Here is a 22,428-nt window from a genome sequence, read left to right as displayed (position 1 = left end):
TCCGTTTGCTTTAATGCTGATCGACAGATTGTACCCAGCATGAGAAAAATAATTCAAATAAGGAGGGTTTTTGGGCTTGCTGATTACGATTCAGATTTTGAAAACTCAACAGGCGGATGATTTAGTTAAATAAAATTAATTTTTACGAAACTTTTCATAGGATGGTTCTAGTGCTCACTTATTTATTAGGCATCTATAGTCAGTTTAGGAAATTTCAAAATGGCGTATCCAATATGGCAGATGATTGGGTTTTTAGGCTAGCTTATTACGAATGTGAAGTCCGATTTTGTAAACTCAAAATGGCGACCCTGTCAGATGTTTTAATAGAATAATTCAGCAGGTACCCTCGAGCTAGAATTTAAACAAAAAGCACCTCAAACTGTCTACATACGCCGTAGCTGTACTTGAAGTTCCATATACCAAGGAGAATAATCAAGTTGATGCACATGGCAATTGTTCTGCCGAATCTGAAAACGTAGAGGAAACAGAAAACGACAAAGCGGAAGAAACGTGACCGTGACAGTAGGGGTGGCCTTTTTTTGTCGGAACCAGACACAAAATAACGCTTTGCAGAAAACAACACTCAGACAACGTGGCGTACATTTGCACTGTTTTCCTGTCCCTTTTAACTGTTACGCACGGTTTACGAATAAACCTAAGCAGATTGTTGGGTGTCAAAGAGCTCTGGTGTTCGTCTGTCAATATATCGCGGCCAAATGACTCATACCTAACTCTTTCAAATGCGAGGCAGAAGCAAAAAAAGAGTTCCACCATCTCGTCCTCTTCAGCGCAGAACGGGCAAATGGGCAGAAATAAAAGAAGCGCCTTATTTCGACCAGTTTTATCTACATTCTCTTGTTTATTCATTATTTAAACTTTTTTAAAATAGTCTACTTCATATTTCATATAATTAAATGCCTATAAATGGGCATTTCTCTGACGTCATGCATTTTTTAAAAAGACTTTATAATTTCAAAGATATGATTACTTCCACAACTTATTTAAAAAATTCAGTGTAATGTAAAACAAAAATATGGGTACTAAACGAAAGAAAAAATTCAGTAGAATTCTCTAGAATTTTTTGGGTTCACATTCTATTTTATTTTTTTAGCTAACAAAGTTAGTCCTAAACATATAATTTTTTCATAAATAAATATTGCAAAATTTCAAGTATATTCAAGGATAAAATTTTAGAAGGTCATTTTCAATACTCAACTATCCCTTAAGCCCCAAGAAATATAACCTGTTTTAACTTTACAGAATCTTCTCTTTAATTTGATACCCATACTGGTTTTTTAAGTAAATTGCACTGAACTTTTTAAATCCTTTTTTGAATTACTCAAGGTTCTGTTAAAAAATTCTGACGTCAGAGAGAAAAATTAAGAACGCAAGTTTATTGTATTTAGCCCTTGGTTTCGCGAATATATTGCCTTTTTGTTATGTGAACAAAGTTATAAAAATTATCGAAAAAAAGTTATGGAAAAAAATAAAAGTCATGAAATAACGACTGAAAATTATCGTAAAAACATGAATACAAAATAATGATTTTAAAATAAAAATCGTCCATAATAACGATTATTTTCGGTCCCTGCTTCCAACAGGCTTAAAGGACATGATATAACTTTTATGAGTTTTGAAATCGCAGGGGTTTCGCAAAGTTTTATTTCTTCTCATCAACACAAATATTTTTTTGTAAACCTAATAACCAGGCAAGTGTGAACAACCCACAATGGGGCATTGATTAGTTGCATAAAATTATGAACCTTAGTTATTTACTATTCAATGTATTCTATTTTAATTCACAAACTTATTTCTCCATTAATTCGCTGTTCACTTTTAATTACATTTTAATTTTATTCGCGTTGGAACATATTTACATATAAGTATAGTGCTTTCATAAGTTTCGAGTGTTCTCCACACACGTTTGCTTGCTTTTGACTCTGCTTACTTATGCTGCTCATTTATAGCACACTTCCACTCGAGTAGAATCAATGACGTTATAGAGACGTAGAGCATCTCATTGCAACACCTTTTGTCTATTCTGTATTTGATTGCAAATTCCTGCAACGCAGCATAAGCAAATTTCATTTAAACTAACGTTTCGTGCAGCATTTGTTTTATACAATTATTCGAGTGAATATAATTGCACAAGAATTTAATAAAATAAACCGATAGGATAAATGCTTAGTCGCACTCATAAACAATTATACATATGTATGTACTCTGATGCGCACAAATTGAAATCATACTCACTATTTAACACAAAATGCCACATTCCAGGCATGCACTTAAATTATTCTTGCACACAAATACATATTAATACTCGTATAACAAAAGAATTTATCGATAGATGAAATATTAAAGTATTNTACAAATTGAAATCATACTCACTATTTAACACAAAATGCCACATTCCAGGCATGCACTTAAATTATTCTTGCACACAAATACATATAAATACTCGTATAACAAAAGAATTTATCGATAGATGAAATATTAAAGTATTGGCAGGATAACTATTTCAAGGAATTTTTCAATACAATTCATTTGTTATTTAGCTTGGAGGCTGGGTATTACTTTAGGAACTTCCACTTGAATCCAAATCACCATAGAAATCTTCGTATGTATACTTGTATGCACATTAGACTATGTCAAACAAAACGATTCATTTCCTTCTTTTGGTCCCGTATGAAAATTTAGTTGTCGGTCACAAAAAAATAGTTGTAGAAAAATTTCAGCCCTATCTTAATTTTTCAATAAGGCGCTCGCAAAAATACGAACTTTTTACTCAAAACCCGGTGACAGTGCAATATGAAAGAGAAATTAATCCGCTGGGTGGCGCAAGTGTCGAAAGCCGTAAATTTGATCTGAATGCCAAGAAATATTAAAAAAAAAATTATTCGTTAGATTTAGCTTCTATTTTTAAATTACTAGTATCTCGCGTAAACCAGTCGTCGAACACAATTTGTTTGAAAGAAAAAGATTGACCAATTTTAACAGGGAAAAGTAACAAACGAACTAATTTTTAGTTTTTTTTTTTGTAACAAAGCCTATTCTTTTGCAAAAAATTAAGCTAAAAACGAAGAAATGCGATGCATAAATAAACAAGTGGTGAATGGTCAAATTAAAATGTGCTGTATTTTTTTATTTTTTTTTTGTCGAAAAATGTTTCTACGTATACTCGTCATACTCGTACATACACCCAGAAAAACGCAGCTAAGAATATTTCTCTCAACACTTGATTTGATAACTACACATATCCAAATAATGTAACTATAACTAAATCATATGTTGAGATGAGAGAAATATATTTAGCTGACTTTTTTCTGGGTGTAGTCATACATGGCGTATGAGTAACATTTACGAGTATACCCACCTACAACTCTCAAGAAAAATCTGAAGAAATATTTTTCATTATTTCTGTTTTGTTGAAAAAGTACTTTGCTTTTGCTATAAATTCTTGTGTAAAAATAAATATGTATATCTACAAGCCTTTTTTGCTTGAGCGGTGTAAACTGATTCAAGACAGTATGAAAAAAAAGTTCCTTTCCCATTTTTGGGGCGTCATTTTATACATAAGATTTTTTTTGTATTTCTTAAAAGCTGTACAGTAAACTTTAAGTTTGAATTTTGTCTCATTTACAATGCATGCATCAGATGAAAATATCTTGGGAAAAATAACTCATGGGATATATTTTTTTTCGATTTTTCAAATTAATTGAAATATAAAAAAATTTGTCCGACTCAACGCCAGGAACTCTGACTGCGTCAAATGAAATGCATGAATTACTCCATTGCACAGAGGGGTATACGACTAATTTAAGTGGCCAAAAGTCGAATTTTCCAAACGCACGTTTTTCTTTTATAACTGAACCTAGGGTGAAGAGATAGAGTTCTTGACTGGATTTAATTATTTTTTAGTCCCTATTTGTCGAGGTCGAGGGGTTAATTTAACTTTGGGGATTTGCAGGGGGAGAATATGTACCGGTACTTTTAGAAAAAATTCACATCTTAATGGAAAGCTCTAGCAAAAATTTGGCTTTAACGATTTTGATACAATTTTACATTCAGATAGTGCTTTTAATTTTAAGATTATATAGACTGATGTTACCTATTTTAAAAACCTTCAATTCAGAGATATTTTTAACAGGGTTGCCACCTATTTGTCATCTTATATTTAATTAATTCATTCCTTGAATATTAAGATACAATATTACTATTCATGGGTACTAAAACAAGGCTCTTAAACAATTATTTTTCTATGTAGTAATTGTTATCCGTTAGGATTTTAGTTTAGAGGTGCTACTTATTTCATAAAAATAATTTTAGCTGCCTAAATCGACCAAATATAGGGGTATTGTAGAGAACGAAATTCTCTACACTATTAAAGGACCAAGATAAAAAGTTCCACAACGAGTTACAGTTTACACAAAATTATTTAAGAAAATCGATCAGTACGTGTTTTTGTAAATAAAGATTTTAGAGAGATGTAAATCTCTTAAAAATTTCAAAATTTTATAAAAATACGGTTTTTGAAAGTTTCTTCGATTTTAGGTATGTATGTGGTTTCGAGGTGAAAAATTAAAAAAAAAAATGGTCCCAATCGGCATTTAAAGGACGGAATGTTTGTTTTTAAAAAATAAATATATCAAACCCGGATGTACAAAAAAAAAAGAAAACTTAAATCAGCAAGTCCTCTCTCATGCGGTTCTATAACATAAACAAATTATGAAAAAGTGAGTTTCAAAAGCAAAGTGGTATCCGAATTGGGCTGAAATGACCCATATACCGAAAGCAGAGTTTACATACCGTTTGAGTTTCTTTATCTCATGTAGGATTAGCTTAATTTAGAATGTTATGTCAATTTTTAAGTAAAGCAAAAAAAAACCCCTTGTTTATGGAATTCATATACATATATACAAAATTGGTCGCGTGCTAAGTGTTTTAATCTGACAACGGAAAGTTAATTTTAGTTGAGTGGTTTCGCAGAGACCATACAAGTTATAGTGCATTACACCAGGGGCAATGTTTAGGGGCATTACAGTCCACTTGGCAAACTGAAAGAAATTTGAATAGAATATTTGTCCTGCTGCCTACGAATTCGGTTGAAGTCTTGCACACAGTAGTCTAATTTGCAGCCTTTTAAGCACTAAATATTCATCGAATATGATCTCTTGTAAATTTTAACATACACACACGTCATGTATCGGTAAAATAAATAGCAAATACCCTGCCGAAATTTGATCGATAAGCGAAAAAAATTACGGTGAAACAATTTATTGATCTCGTGAACAAAGTGATCGAGACTTATCGATGGGATGAAAAATTCCTATTATTAGCTATTTATAGACTTTCTGAGACCATTTTTGGATTGCCTACTCCCGTTTTTGGGGACATTTTGGAATCTTATCGGCTTTTCCCGAAGACCTTGTACAATACACTTTCGACTAACTTGAATCTATTTGCATCATTCGAACTATGAAAAATTCCCGCCAATGGAAATGCCAAGTGCAGCCACGTCTTTCTTCATTTGGTTTTTTCAATGCAGAGGAGGCCTCCGTTACCAGCATCGCGAGCCGAGTTGATTACTTTCATAGCTGGAACGTTTCTGTCCATTCCTGCAATGAACTCGCATGGAATTTCATCGTCTATGAATTTTAGTGTGATCGTTATGAAAGATTTCTTATAAGTGTTTACAAAGCTTCCTAACCAAAAACTAAAAACATCTGTCAATGTTTCATGTTTTTTTTCTTTTGATTTACTATATTTGATAAACTACATCACCAAAAAAATATTTACTATATTTTTTAAGCAACATATACTTATGTTACACAAGTAGTCATAACGAAAAGGTGCTGAAAACTAATTGGTTTCTGGCAAGAGATTCAGTTTTTTGCCTTCACAACATTCTAAATTATCAACTCAAACAAACCTTTACAAAAATTATCCAAACAACAAGATTTATAAATCAACATGTCAATGTTACCTATAAACAGCATCAGTCCTCACAGGGCTAATAAAGAAAACACAGAAAATCGGGATTTAATCGGTACAAATATGAAAAATACGTCCCGAGTTTTAAAAAATATTCAGAGGGACAATTTTCTCAAAATCAGTACTGCCCCGCCAAAAACGGTACGAATGGTCACCGTATAGATATTATATATATGTACATATGTGCTTATAAGCATTCGCAGTTAGTCTGTGCAACTTGGCAATGCACCTTTCATTGCAAATACACTGTCCAACCATTGAAATAAGCACAGTTAAGACTGCATACGTCGAACGGAGAGAGAATCTATGTACGTTAGGGTCGATCACCGAAAAAAGTGGCAGTTTTTGCACCAGAATTATAAAATCTATTATACATAAAGACTTCCGTCAAAATATGTCTGAAAAATATTAAGATTAACGTGAGGTGGGCCGCACTGAAAATACCTGCAAAATAAATACAATTATTATTTTTTCCAAGAAATCATCTCAGATGGCATAAGAGTTTAATATTAAAAGGTTTGCATACAAATTTTTTAACAATTTATCAGCGGAAGCAAAAATGTGTTTTTTGAAATATTTTGGCAAAGGTCGTAACATGTAATAGATTTTACAATAGCGTTGGAAAAACAGGACTGATTTTTTTGTATAGAGAGTGGTGCACCCTAATATACTTACATACATAGCTATGTACACCCCAAGAGGCAAATGAATTTTAAACTGAAAGTTATTGTTTGTATTCATAAACAATGTGCATGAACATGGTTAGCGACTATGTACAAACATTAGTGTGGCCTAAAAAGTGTGGATTTTTCATAAAATTCAAATTGTTCTTTAGTTCTCATTTTTTAGGTTTTTATTTAAGAGTTTGCAAAAATTTCTCCAAAATTCGTGATTTTATATAAATAAATTAGTTATGTCTCGGATTATCCATATATTCGCAAACCGGATATCCGTTCCGCGCCCAGAAAAACGCTTAAGTGTTTAGATTTCTTAAATAACAGCTTTAATCTGATCAACACTAATAAAAGGAAAATAAAAATAAAAGTGAAATCATAAACGCTAGTAATAACCAAAAGTGGCGCACAGCTCATAAGCGTACACACATACATACATATGTACATACGTATTCCTTTACCAATGCAAGTATGCGCCAACTACCGCGAACAATTTGCAATTCCGTTTACTATGCTCGCCAGGATACAAAGGATTTTCCCGTATTCTATCGCCGCTCACTTCGGCAAATGTGCGAGATTTGCATAGGTTTGTTTATAGACTGATATACATACATAGTAGGCTGCTATATATTATAGCTGATATACATTGCCATTGTGCCCCTACACACAGATATATGTATATGTATACATTAGACCGTACCAGAAAAAAAAGGTCGTCATACAAGTACGAATTAAAATTATTTTCGCATCGTAATTCATCGCAATTTTTTCGGCATTTACAGTCGGATGGTTAAGTATAATAAATCGATGTTCTTGGCCCTAGGAAACAATTTCTTTTTGTTCAGAGCTCAGCAAAAAACATTAAACTTTTGTTAAAGAAGTATTTGTATTATTAACTATTTAAAAAATAAATAAATAAATAATTGCCGAATGTATGTACATTAGGGTGGTCCAAAAACAGTAAATTTGGAATTGTAATGTTCTCCCCCCTAGGATTGTTCTATATCGAAAAATATATAAGAGTTTTCCGGTAGAAAAATATTGATTTTTAAGAATTCTATACCGTTTCTACGAAAAGTTGTTTTTACCCATATAAAATACATGGACAACTTTGGGCGCTTTGAGCGACCTTTAAATATTTTTTGATTTTAAAATAAGAAAATAAGGGTATACTTTTTTTCGACATAAAAGTACCGACTTTACATTTTCACATGCATTTTTGAACCACCCTAGTGTACATAGATATCACCGAAAAATTAAAAAAAGATGACCGCTAGGTCCTGTAGAAGCAAATTATTTTCGAAATTGCCTTGCAAAAAAAAGGAGTTTAGGGGGAACTTTTTTTTGTTTGATTGTAAGGTGGGACGGTCTAATGTACATACATACTTATGAATGTATTCGAGTGTTTTTGTGCACGCAGCTTCTCATGCAGGCCGCATGCCGATTTTCCAAATCGCATTATAACCGTGGCAGCTGTAATCGCCGGGTTGTTGTCAACTGCGCGGCTTAAATCGGATAGGTAAATAGGAAAAAAAAGACACACAAAAACAAAAATAGAACAACAAATAAAGTACTTGATAACAAATTTACTCGTACTAAATAGGCATTGCACAGCTGGTGGTAGAGATTTTCAGTTGGCAGCGAATTAGTTTACTAGCCTTGGAAAATCGCTGAAAACGTTTCAGTATTTATAAGGAGGTATTAACAGGAAAAAACACTAGAGAGGCTTATTTGCTGCGCACAATTTAATTCTGTATTAAATTGAAAACAAAAAATTAAATAACTAAATAAATAAATTAGCTTGAATTAAATTTTGCTGCCGTGGAACAGGTTATGAAGTACCTCAAATGTTGGTTGAATGCAGTGGCTGGATTATCAGTTACAATCCTAGGCATAGCAAAAAATAATTAATCAGCACACACGTTGAAGCTTAAATTGTTGTACTGTATTGTTGCCATCACAGTAAAAGCTGCTAACTCCTTTTAGTAAAATTTTACAGCAGCGTGAAAACACATCACTAAGAAGGAACTACGCGCTGCCTTCAAATATTAAAAAACACCCTTTTGTTACCCTTTTTTATACTCTATTTAAAGTGTTAAGTTATAAATATAAAAAAGGGATAGCAGGGCTAATTTCGTGTGAAAAAAATAAAAAAATAAAAATTGCAAACAGCTGTTGTAAAAAATTTTATTAGAAAAAATACAAGTTGTCAACATTTTTTCATGGAAACTAGGTGAAGTCGTTTGTATCAAGTTGGTAGGGACGATTATACTAGCCCTAGAAGCTTCAGGCTTTTAGCTTGATGTTCAGGTGCCGATTTCGTTGGTGTCCTGCTGGTCAAAGTTAATGGCTCTAATATCTGCGCCCACATACATGCAGATAATGTGGCCTGCTTTATTACCGGTTTTTCTCTCTCAGTGGTTTGCAGGAAAGCGCAAAAAGCACTGAGTATGATTTACAGTTGGTGTGATAAGATTCGCTGTCCGCTAAACCAAACAAAATTAGTGTTTTGCTCTTCACTAGAAAATCTACTGGCTGAATTTCAAATCAATCAAAAATTCGGATGGAGTGTTATGGAGATCCTTTGTACTAAATATATACGCATTCACTTATTGACTTAGTAGTTCTTTATTAACAAAAATAAATGCTTTTGAAGTTAAAGTGGACTCATCATTCTAATTCTGAACTTTTCTTCCATGTGATTGTTGTTGCGTTTCTCTCCCAGAGATAATGGAGTTAGCAGCTTTTACCGCGGCAGCGATGATATGCGTATGTCATGAGAATTGTATTTCATATGATAAACTAGTTAAACGACACCAGAGGATAAGCTTTCGGTCGCTAAGAGTTAAGCACTCGTCGTCGCATTTAAATAGAAATTATTCTGCGCTTTTAATGGAGTTCAGAATTCATAATTTCGAAATTAAGTGTGTACTCTTTTATTGTGTACTCCTAGAAAATCCGATTCCCGATTACTAGTGTGCGTACATCAAAACTTCCGCTGATCTCGTGTTTAAGCAAGAAATTAGAAAACGAACAGAACCTTTCGGCAATGCATTAAAGTAAAATAATAATGTGCATGTAATATATAAAATTAAATAAATCGTTTCGGAAAAATTTTTGAAGAGTTTTATTTTTCTTAATTTCTTGTGTAATTGAAGGGACAACGAGAATTTTGTTGTTTGCAAATCATCCCAATTTTTCGATGGGGAATATTTTTTCCGAAGGAGATCATACAGTTATTTTAAATATTTCACTTAGAATTCGTACTCTTTGAAAACAAAAGTATTAAAATCGTTAAAAACTTAAGAAAATATATGGGTGTCGCTGGGTCGAAGCGCAGGGCCGAAATATTTAACTTTTCAAACGACGAAGCCCTTAGTCTTTAAAATTTCGTAATCGCAGTACAAAGACATGCTAGACTAAGATTTAGCTTCTTTATTGGCATGAGAACGGAAATGGTCCAACCCATTTTCCACAGCGGGAGGCTGATCAAGGACGGTAGTCAGAACTTTCACGCTACGGTGAGGTATTAGACTGGCAAAGTATACATTTTCTCATGCATCGGCATTAAGTTTAAGTCCCAAGTATTTGAGGTCTCTCGTACGTTTTCGAAAATTTTTTGAGACACTACGAAAATTTTTTCTCAAACAAGAAAGGTATTTTTAGTAGCAGTCGCCCCGACCGTTTGACGGGGGTAGGGTAAAAAACGTGTGGGGCCTTAGGACGTCTACTACAGCTGCCATGTAAAGGCGCGTAAATTCGTAGTTGGATTTATGGAGGGAGAGAGGCTCCTACCACAGAATTCTGTCGTTTATCCGCATCAAATCGAGATTCTTCAACATCTCGCTCATCAGCGCCCATTCACCGACGGAAGAGAAGGACGAGACGTCCAAGGGTCTATTCCATGAGCGCTTGGAACGTACATATGGAGTTGCACTTTATAGCCTAAAATTGTATAAGCTATGAAATTGCATACGAAAAAGTCTTCTAAAAATTTAGGTTAAAATTTTAAATTTTGACGAAAATTTGTTGAATTTTCTAAAATTTTGTATAAACTTTGATGTACATACATATGGTTTCTGTTAAAGCTTGTATAATTTTTTAAAGAAAATTAATAAAAAATTTCATTTGAAAAATATTGTGAATATTTAAAAAGATCAACACGTTTTCACTTGTTTGAGCCACTTGTGCATATATCATAAGACAAAAGCATATTTATGTATAATAAAATTAGATAAGCAACACATTTTTATGATTTCGTGCAGCAATAACAAAAAAAGATTTAAGTAATCAACGACCGTGGTGCTTTCGTGTTTACCTGATGTCATACTTGACGTATACGTAATGGGATACCATGAGCTTACATTCGAGTACATATGTATGCATGTACATGCATGCACATATGCGCATAAATATTTATTTATGCACAAGTATTTATGTACATATACATATATGTATATACGTACGTGGTCCCTCAAACGCTTTATGTACAAATGCAGGTATTTTTCTATATATTTGTGGAAGCCTGCAAAATTGGCAGTTTTATTGACTTGGTTCCTTTTGGCATTGTTGTTGTTAGCCTTTGTTTGCATTCCTTGATTCATTCCGTCACTTTTGTGTTTGTTTGTTTTTGTTTTCTACTTTTACGCGTTTATTTATTTTTCTGTGTATATGTATGTAGGTACGTGCTCTGCTTCGGGGTTTTTTCTGCTTTGCTTGTATTTATTTATTTTACGTTTCTGTTGGGCCTTTTAACGCTCGGTGGCTACTTGTCACCCGCCCACACTGTGACGTTGTCATTGTCGTTCAGGTTGGCATATTTGATGTTATTGTTAGTTGGTTTGTTTTTTTTTTCTTTCTCTTTTGGACTTTCATTGTCCTCCGTCTGACATGAAATATCTCTTTTCGATTTTCTACACTTTGCCGCGCATATGCCACTCAAAAGAGGTGTAAAGCCTACTTACTTACTTACCCATAAATAAAAATTTTGCACACACATATATTTTTGGATGCGTATGCATGTACGCACATTTATAATCAACTTAATACTAAAAAGGGTACAACATTCGCATTATTTTTTGACGGACGTTAGGCTTTATTTATTGATTTATGGTCTTATTGTGCTTTTCACTACAAAAAAAAAAAAAACTACGGCGCCCTAAGTAGCGTGAGCGTTGAACCAGCAGAAATGCAGTTAATTCATTTAAGCTGTAACTCAAAATAAAAAGTAGTATTTATTCAAAGGATCCACAAATAAAGCAAAAAAATATGAGCATCAAGCAAATTTGGCTTAGAAAAGGAACCTTTGAAATGGGATTTTGCTTTGTTTCAAAGGACTGCATGCTTGTATAGATTTAACAATAATATTTATGTAATGACTTGCTTAAGTTTTTGTGTCATTCAGTGTCGTCAAATGGCTATAAATGATTTAAAGTATTATCATGTATCCATTTTGCATAGTAAAGAAGAGTAAAAATGTTGCAGAGACAATGAAAATACAACAAAATCCCAGCACTTGATATATCGTTTTGTATTCGTAATCCTGGCGTTAGGAATATGTAAACAATTTCCATTAAGAAATGCAAATACATATTGATCGAACGCACGCAAATGCAAACATTCCCATTGTGAAACGTTAGCTTCGATCGTGCATGTTTCTAATTGTTCCGCTTTGTACGCAGCTGCTCCTCGGTGGGTTGGGCTGCAGTTTGAAAAAATACTTGACAGCCCGATCTCAGAATTTCGACATTATAAGTTATATGAGCGAAAGGAGTTGATTTTACTAAAACACCTAAGTGTCATAGCCTAGTGTTTAGACGTGTTTATAATCACACTGCAGGACGCCTAGAAACGCTGTGACAAAGCTGTCGGCAAATGGATAGAACTCATAAGAAGTATTTGTCGTTCGAAAACATTTAATTTTCATGTACTGTTAGGAAACTCAACACCAAAAGGAATACACTTAATAACTTGTTTCCCAGCCAAAGTTATCAGTATTCCATGGCGTATGAGTGACATAAATGTCTGGCATCAATATCAACATTTACAGGGCAATTCTGGAAACTGTCTTTCAACTCACAAAAGTCTTTAGTAAGACAATTGTCAATTGTGGCAAATATTTTGAAAGCTCTTTACTGTCTTTCGCAAGACTAATTGAAAGATAAGTTTTTTTAAATTTAATTAAATTAAACAACATATTTATTTATTTAACAGCAAAAATTAGTAAAAAATAAGATTAAATAAAAAATTAAACGAAAATAAAGAAAAAATAAATCAAGAAATGTTAACAATTAAGAAGTATTTTTTTCTTTTTAAAACGATAAAATCAAACATAAAATTACAAAAAAAAATTTGGAAAATACTTTTATTTTTAAAACACAAAAAATATTCTAAAAAATTATTGAAATAAACACATGTATTTTTTTTTTATTAAAACAATTTCTAAAAATAAAATTAATTCACTTTAAACATCAAAAGAAAGTTAAAATAAAAAAGGAAAAAATATTTATTGAAATAAAAAAATTAGTTCCTTAAAATTATATCAAAAGAAATCCTCTTTTTAAAAGAATAATATCCAATGATTAAAGAAAATTTTTAAATTTTTTTAATAATTAAAAAAAAAGAAAAAATAAATTTCTAAAAATTTAATATACATATACTACTACTACTACATATTAAAATAATAAACTCTAGTATTAAAAACAAAACTATTAAAAAATAAAAAAATGTAAGTTAAAAAAAAAGAAAAAATTTAAGTTTAAAAAAAAATATAAAAAAATTCCCTGGCCGACACTCGAACTCGGATCCCTCAAATAAAATTCCTGTGCTTTGTTCACTAGGCCAGCTCGGACTATTGGAGCGACGCAGGCTAAATTATATACAAATGCTTCCTTACACAAAATAGACGTTCACAACGAGTGGTGAATTGGGGATATTTTTTCTAAAATATTTGTGCTAGAATGACAAAAGTATTTCGAACTATCTTGCTAACTCTCTTTAATTTCTCATACGAAAGACTTTTTGCTATCTTAGCTAGAATTATGCTGTTAGTCCCTTCAAAATAGTAATTTCAAGTTGCTGTGCCTTCTTAATTTATTGCTTACATTGAACATTGCTTATCAATTATATATGTAGCAGTATAGTTATATTTTGTAGAATTTAAGGCAAAGAAATTTATTGGGCTAACTAGGTACTCTAAGTCGGAATTTTGTATGTCTGCATTCAGAAATTGGATTGCATCTACATACATATAAAGATTTTTTCAAGGCGTGGTATCACTTTCAATTTTGCTTCTGCTAAAGCTAATTATTGTGGTTAAGCTACGATATGGAGGGCTCCTACTAAACCTAATAAAATTTCAAAAGCGTGAACTATTGAATTTTCTATCAATAAGCAGTTTAATTGAATATGTTTATTCCTAGTGTTGTTCTTTCTCTTTCGCCTATTAATTTTATTCTCGTCTGTAATATGTTTTAATCATTGAAATTATCTAAAAATTATGCTTAGTACTTAAAAATATCTTTTCCATGAAATATTGTCATAAAAAATTCATGAGAAATTTTAATTTTACAAATAAAATTTTTGTATTATTTTTGAAGAGGTGATCACTTGTTTGCTCAAATTACACTTCAATAGACACAGCTTAATAAACTAAATTAAAACTAATCAAATGTTTTTTATTTCTATTTGAATTTTTTTCATGTGCTGCTACTCATATAACACCAATGTAATTTGAAATTGAACCACTGATGGAATTTTTTCAATAACAATGTGGTAACAAAAAAAAAATATTAAAACCTCGCCAAAAAATATTCAATTCATTTAAATGAAATTGCGAAAACCCGATGAAATTTGAAACTGCTAAATGAATAAACAAACAAACATGGCAATGAATAAAATGAATAATGGTATGTATTTTCATAAAACTCAACAATAACGATGACAACAACAACAACAATAGAGGCACATCGGGCATCGATATTGATTTGAGGCGTGTGGATATTGATCAGTGTCCGCAACGAAACACACCTGGCAGTACACAACCGCTAAATATTTTCGCCGGCACTGACAAATGTAAACAACGCACAACTATGGTAGGTAGAAAAGAATTCGTTTATCTATTTGAAAAATATTCACTTGATATTTATATTAGGATCATTCCATTTAAAAGAGGAAAACGGCATAAATTTTTAACTGTCTTAATTATTATTGTTTCAGTAGCAAACTCTTGCTGAATGACCAAATTTCATTAGTCTGTTGAAAAATATGATAGAAAATAAAATAAAAAGGGAACTGCAAGTTTTGTGTGTGGAAACTTTTACTTCATATGAAATTACTTTGCACCAGTCACAACGATCTGTCCCCCCTGTAACAACTTTAAATATTTTTTAATATTTCCACGATTATTACATCAGACTATTTTTTATGAAAGCGAATGCGTATATTATGTATATCGTAACATGAGCGNTTTATTTTTTATGAAAGCGAATGCGTATATTATGTATATCGTAACATGAGCGGAAGATCGACCTATATCTGCAGCTAGTTTGAAAACAGCCTATGTCAAAACTTTTCAAGAATGCTCTACTTCAGAGTTTGATTAAGGAACGCTCCGTCTCATAATTCGGCTCAAAAACGCCCTATCACAGCTGAAAATGCATTGAAAATGTGCTGAGATATGGCGTTTTTGAATCGGCAGCTGAGATAGGGCATTGTTCAACCAAATTCTTAAATAGGGCGTGCTAGAAAAGTTTCTTGACATAGGGCATTTTAGAACTGGCTGGAGAGATAGGTCAATATCTTCCAATTAGGTTTCATACTCGGCAGATTTCTGGATCTCTTTGGATTTTTTTTTTTTTTTTTTTAATATTCGGGTCCAAGAGCGCATTTGAATATTATGTAATCCGGCCATTTTTTATAAATTCCTGAAGAATAAAACTGACAACTAACCGGTCAGTCTTTGGTGAGCATGAAAGTGGAATTATCTGCATTCATCGTGGAAACAGGCAATAAGTTAATCAAAAAATTCGATTCGCGGAAATTTAAAGTCACTTTACTGCTGCTGCAATCGCTTCACGAAATACACGAGACAGACTTTTCAAAACTACATAAACTTGCCACGTCTGAAAGCTACATTATCGTAGAAAGTGTTTTCAGAATTGTCCCATAGATACCAATAATGTGTGCATAAGGATGTGTAGTTTTATAACATTATATTCAATTCTTCTTCTTCTAGTGTCTTTATTACGGTTTTCAGAAAACGGCCCTTATTACGCGGAGAAATAAGTGGAAGCCACCAGAGACAAGAGACATATCATAGAACAGGGACCGTAACAGTTACAAGTTTTATTAAAAAATCACTCTTTAACAATTACTTTTTGACTTTTATTTATTTACTCCTAAAATAACAGTTTTTTCTGATTTTTATTTTATAAATCCAAAATAACAATTATTTTTGATTTTTTTAAACAAAGCTGCAAATCACAGTTATTTTTGATTTTTTAATTATATATCTTAGATAACAGTTACTGAAGACTTTCATTTATAACAGTCATCAATATAAATCAATTTTTAAAATCATACATATAAAAGTCATTTGTATAAGTCGTAGCAAACTTTGGTTGGTGATTGATTTTTATTTATGACTTTTATAAATAAAAGTCTTCAATAACTGTTATCTAAGACATATAATATAAAAATCAAAAATAACTGTTATTTACAGATTATTTATATAAAAATCAGAAATAATAGTTATTTTTTTTTTGAATTTGCATAAAAATTACAAATAAAAATTTATTTTCAAATTTGATTTTCGGTCAAAAAAGAAATAGATTGCTATGTAAATATTACTTATTTGTAGAACATTTCATTCATAGTGAATTTTTCAATGACAGTTTTTATCAATAACTGTTAGTTCGGTCCCTGGAACAGAATGTTTTTCAGAGAAACTCTGATGTGAAAAAATACTGCGATTTTATTGACTAGGCTTAGAAAAAATTTCCTTTGGGTTGGTTTATCGGCAAACAGCTCATTGAAGTACCAATAAAATGGAGGGGATTTTTTTTACCTTATTTAAACAATCGATGATAGAGACTATGCTAGAATGCCATAGAATGAAACTGACGAGGGGCGCTAATTCTCGGTGAGTTTTGACATTTTGTGTTAAAAGGCTGTTAGGGTAATATAGACGATAATAGTTATTGTTCTATAAACACAAAACTCCACTGTGATCGTAAAGGTCCCTCCTACGTAAAAAATCAAATTTGTCTTGCATTCGTTGGCTAACCACTTATGAACAAAGAAAGTTCATTCAATAGAATGATTATCTCACAATTCTCAAGCCAAGTCAAGTAGAGTTAAGCATGCGTAACCGAGCCTTAATGCTCTATTAAGTCAAAATCCAGAATACTTCGGATTTAATATATCTTTAATTCTGTTAAATTGTAATACGCTTTCATAAAAGCACTGAAGAGCGTTTAATTTGCCATTCTCTCTTTATTCGCCAAGTTACAGCAAAATTAAGCGGTGTATATCTTCTATACTTTGCTTCTAACAGTGAATTGCAATATTTTTCCCCACATCATTTATTTTTACTTTTCAGCTTATGCATTCAATTAATTTAATTTGTTTTTCATAGTCTGCAAATTTTTGCTAACAAAGCTTAATTGATTTGTCACACAATTAATCTGCAAACAAGTTTACCCTTTTTTACTCTTTACTATTTTACAGTGTGAAGCTTTGAAGGGTTTGGGCTTTCGTCGTGGCTCGTACAAATGCGTCTGCCGGAAAGGTTACTACTTCCCCGACACAATGTCCAATCCGAAGTTTTTCAATGGCAGTCTGTTGGAAGAGGAGTATGAAAAACTTATGTTGGTGAGTATTTTTTTTTTTGCTTGTGAATTATTAAACGATGATGGATGTAATAAATTTATTGTTGTTTATTTATAAATTTATTATACAGTGTGAAGAGAAAAATATTGATAAGCGATTGCCTTATTCTTTTGTTTGACAATACTAATCATATAGAGATGTAACTCAAAATTCACGTTATTTGAGATTTCATCATACAATTAATAAGCTTGATAAGGAGCATATGTTCAACCTAACAGAAAACTAAACTTCCCAAAAATAGCTGAGATATGTGTCTTTTCATCTGTCTTTTGGTATACCGACTGTATGAACTGATCAAACTTTGATTGCGTTTTCCCACAAAAATTAAATTTTGAAAAAATTCTGTATATTATTAATCGTGCGATATCTCAATTCAATCCAATTGGCTGGGAAGCGTAATGAAGTGTTTTAAATGCTTGCTGTCTAATGAAGAGCTGTGTCGGCAGACTTGCCTTTCCAATAGGCATCTGAAAGTTATGGTGTTTTCATTTCTATAAAAAATGTTGCCTTCTCATTGCCCTCTTAGTATTTGTGCGTAAAGAGCAAAGAGAAGGTAAACTTTTTTGCTAGAAACGAAAACAACATTAAACAACTTTTTAACTGACTTCAAAAAAGTAGAATGTTATCAATTCGTCGGAATATATGTATAGTATATATAATTTTTTATGCATGTTACGGCATAACTTTCGACGATGTTAAACGATTTGTACAGTTCTTTTTTTCCAAGGTGTTACCTCGCAGGTGTTCGCATTTGGTTTAGATCCGATCATTGAATCATGAAGAAATCAACGATAATCTTAAATTTTTGAAGTGGGTTTTGTATTTTGCTTAAAAATTATTTGTTTACATAAATTTTCTGGAAAATGTCCATTTAGTCTAGCCTTTAGATATAGTATTTTGGGGAGAAAAGGGAAGTAATGCATATCTATCAAACAGGGACCGAGAAAGTGAGCGATACGGAACCAAATATCCTCTGAACTATCCGCGAAGAACAGAAACGAGGACTAATTTTTTGTCACAGCGTTCCATTAGTTTGAAATGTTTTAATATTAAAATGAATCAAAAACTGAACTTGACTGAAGGTCTACGAAAGACTTAAGGCACGAACTTTTCTTGCACAGAAAATTAAAAAGTATGCCATAAATTGACAGTTTACCCTAATGTTCAACGATCTGGAAGTTTAAACTATCCAACTTTCCTCTGGTCTCAGACTTTTCTTTTTAGTTATTTCCTCCTTGAAAACGTTATCGATACTTTCGTTCTTGTTTTGTTCTCATTGGAAGCGTTCCGGAAAGTTTCGTTTCCATTCTGTTCCTATTGAGAACGTTCCCGAGAGTTTTGTTCGCATTTCTTTTTATGGAAATGTTTCCGAACCTTCTGTTGTCAATTTTTTTCGCTCAAACTAATCTCAGTACTTTTGTTCCAGTTTGGCTCTTTTGTGGGAGCGTTCTTGACATTACATTTTGTTGCCGTGCAAACTGGAACTCGTTCTAAGTCTCTGCTATCAAAAGCCGTTTGGGTATGAAGTTTAGGCTCAGACAGGTCTTTACGATAACAGCTGACAATGGGTACAAAGCCGAAGATATCAGATTTCCACCTATACCCCTCGCGCGATGGCATCCAGGCACCATGCGGCTTCTAAATGAATAAACAACGGAGACGTCGGATTCTTTCACAAGCTAGTGTCCACTGATTATGCTAGCAGAGAAATTCTTCCATGAGTTCCATTTCGTAATGGCACCCAAAGAATTCTTTAAGGAAATTCAGTAGAATCAAAGAAGATTAAGTCGTTTGGTGCATAAGGACGAATGGACTTGGAAAATGTCTTAGCAAAATTTTGACAATCATTGAAAATTTAAAATATTTATTATAAATATATACACGCGACCAAATCCTCGAATTTCGCTCTGCTAACTTTATTAGCTTAAAAAAAATTATTAAAATTGCTTCTTCAATACCTATTCGACAAATTCGTGTATTCGTCCTTGTATACCAAAAAAGCTTTAATAGTTTTATCCATATATGTAATACTTCTATATTGTTAGTAAGCTAACATCTCAATGTGTAAGCATTCCGAAATCAAAGCGAGACAGTCTAGTACTGTTTTTGTCAATGTATTGTGTACTTGAGTGCCGTTTTTGTAAATGTGTCGTGTACATGTTTATTTACAAACGTATGTGTTCCTTTTCTTTCGTACGTGTTTATTGATATATCTGCACTGTAGTGTTTTCGGACGGTACTAGCTCTTACTGCCAATATAGGAGTATTACATATATGGTTTTATCAAATTCTACAACATTTTCTCTTTCTTGGTATCATATCATTTTTCTACTGATTAAAACAAAATAAATACATAAAAATATATACATGTAAATAAATTGATAAAAGTATAAAACAAGTAATTTTTAGCAAAAAAAAACCAACTTCAATTCTCATATAAAAAAAAAATATATATATATATGTTTATCTCGTGATCCACAGATCGGATCTAAATCAGATTAGTATGGGACCACCTCTGAGACACTACCTATACGATGCAAAAACAATTGTCGAAATCGGTTGACCTGGTCCAAAGTTATGCGGTAACATACATAAAAAAATAAAAAATAAATAAATAAAACAAGTAAGAGCAGGGCTGTCTTCGGCTATGCCGAAGGCTTCATACCTTTCATGAACATCTGCACATTTTACTTTGACAGATTACTGCTTTTGAATACATCTGCATACATCGATAGAGGAGTTACATACCTATATAAAAAATCGCATCTGAACAATCAGANGATCATATAAGTATACATTTTAATGGATCTATCTCTTTTCATTCTGGTACTTACAAACATCGGACTAAAGTTATAATACCCGTTCATGCTCATGAAAGGTATAAAAATACAAAGAAATATTCCGACGAACTGATAACCTCCTCGTTTTTTGGAAGTCGGTTAACAAGAAAGAAGAATTACTGCATAAAATAGGGAAGAAGATTCCCCAGAAAGATTGAAGTTGGTATATTTTTTATGCCACTCGTTTTAACTTTGGCAAAATTTTACTTTAATGTATCGTATGCCATAGACTGATTTTCAAAATTAAACTATAATTTCTGGTATTTACTTTACAGGGCAAAAACTCCACTTACAACATTATCAACGAGTATGAGTGCCTACCCTGCGCTGAGGGCTGCGACTACTGCGAGGATGGTTCGCCTTGCATAGCCGCACTCAATTGGCCGATGCGAACGAGTATTATGGTTTTGGCTTGCGCTGTTATCGGGCTATTGCCACCAGCCGCTTGGTTTACATTCCGTTATCAACAAGTAAAGGTAAGTGTAAAGGTCGGAAGCGCAAACACACACACACAGCGAACTATCAGCGAACACAATGAAATGCTCGCATGCATATGTACACATAACTGCACAAAAATCACGCATACAAAATAGTCCAGTACAGCGACAGCAACACAACTTGAACATAAAAGGCTTGCGTGGATGTCGTTAAGCTTCTCGCCGTTTATCGAATTAAAGTGTACAAATTTTCCAACGCAGTCATAAAAGTTTAAGTGTGCGTAGTATGCTTCCGCCACCCACAAACAGCCAGCAGAGTATTATATGGCTGTGCATTTAGCTGAGCTCCACCGGCCTCTGTGCCTGCTTGTTATGCTGCCAGGTTAATATTGAACGCATTAACCTTGGCCACTAGAGTAGAGTAGAGAGCTATAGGCAACATTGTGTGGTTGGACCAACACTGGTCAAAAGCTGTTCTGCGGCTCAGCTAAGAGTTCATAAAATATTTTTTTATGACTTTGCGACGATAACCAATGATGGCGACTCTTGATGGCTGGCGTCTGTGGCGGAAAGTGAACTCATTAGCAGTCAGTGCGTAAGCGATTGTGCACAAACAGACGAATATACATATGTATTAGTAAAAATCCTTGTATAAGCACAAACGGCTGAGAGCAACGTACGTCCTATATAAGTAAGCTTTATGAAAGAAAAACGTATAAAGTAGTTGTTTGCCTGCCGAGTGCCGACGCATATGAAACCACAAGTGGTTCGATGTCCAATTTTCAACTGTCGTCACCATTATCTACTTTGCCTTGAATGCACATACTTATGAGTAAATTGCATTCCTCCGTTATTGGCTCTCTCACCAATGATGTCCTTTTATGCGTGCACAAAGACATGTTGCTTCGGTGTCCCAATCCAGATGTTGCGTTTATGTTTTCCAAATTTTCATTTCAGACTCACATTTTCCAAGGCGTTGCTATGTCGATTCGGCTTATGAGCTTTTTGCTTTATCAGCTGTTATTACAGCAACAACAGATGGAATTTTTATGAGAAATTATACACGCAGATCAAATGTGCATACCTTAGAGTACCCAGTAGGAATGAATTCACCGCGGAAGTTCGGCGTGAGAAGGAGTTTAACAACTACACAAAAACTTGTGAAAATTAGTTAAATATTCACAGAAGCAGCTTAATAACTCATTTTTGATTTTCATATTTCCGCCCTTCGTTTACACAAGTAGTTCAAAACTTGATATAAATGTTATTTGTTCTAACTTTAAATAAACTCCTAGTCAAGAGAACAAAATGGGGACAAAAGTCTAAGGAATTTTCTCTCGAAGAACAATTTTGGGACTAAGTCTCTGAAACTTTCTGAGGAACTTTCTGACAGAGAACGAAACGGGAAAAAATGTTCTCTGAACTATTGAACTACATATTCGCGAATAATTGGAAGCGAGAACAAAATTTTTTTCATAACGTTTCATTACTTTGAAATATTTTAATATTTAAAAAATCAAAAGAGAACTGAAAGATAATTTTGCAAACTAAGTCAAAGAAAGACTTAAGACACGAACTTTTCTTGCATTGAAA

At 32.8% G+C, this 22,428-nt stretch overlaps 1 protein-coding gene across 1 annotated transcript in view; it reads left to right on the top strand.

Moving 5' to 3' along the window:
- LOC108361963 (uncharacterized) overlaps positions 1-20,874 on the top strand; it is a gene marked incomplete at its 3' end in the record, with an annotated part of 103,492 nt that extends 82,618 nt beyond the window's left edge. Inside the window, exons 4-6 of the mRNA XM_017614773.1 lie at positions 14,629-14,761; positions 17,397-17,540; positions 20,674-20,874. Coding sequence (XP_017470262.1) covers positions 14,629-14,761; positions 17,397-17,540; positions 20,674-20,874 — 478 coding nt within the window. The remainder of the gene's footprint in view (positions 1-14,628; positions 14,762-17,396; positions 17,541-20,673) is intronic.
- Positions 20,875-22,428: the final 1,554 nt, after the last annotated feature.

This window comes from Rhagoletis zephyria, unplaced genomic scaffold (assembly GCF_001687245.7).
Source record: "Rhagoletis zephyria isolate East Lansing unplaced genomic scaffold, Rhagoletis_zephyria_1.1 Rzeph_scaffold_00892, whole genome shotgun sequence".
Lineage (NCBI taxonomy): Eukaryota > Metazoa > Arthropoda > Insecta > Diptera > Tephritidae > Rhagoletis > Rhagoletis zephyria.
The sequence above is the reverse complement of the archived record's forward strand: the minus strand, read 5'-3'. Positions and strand labels throughout refer to the sequence as shown.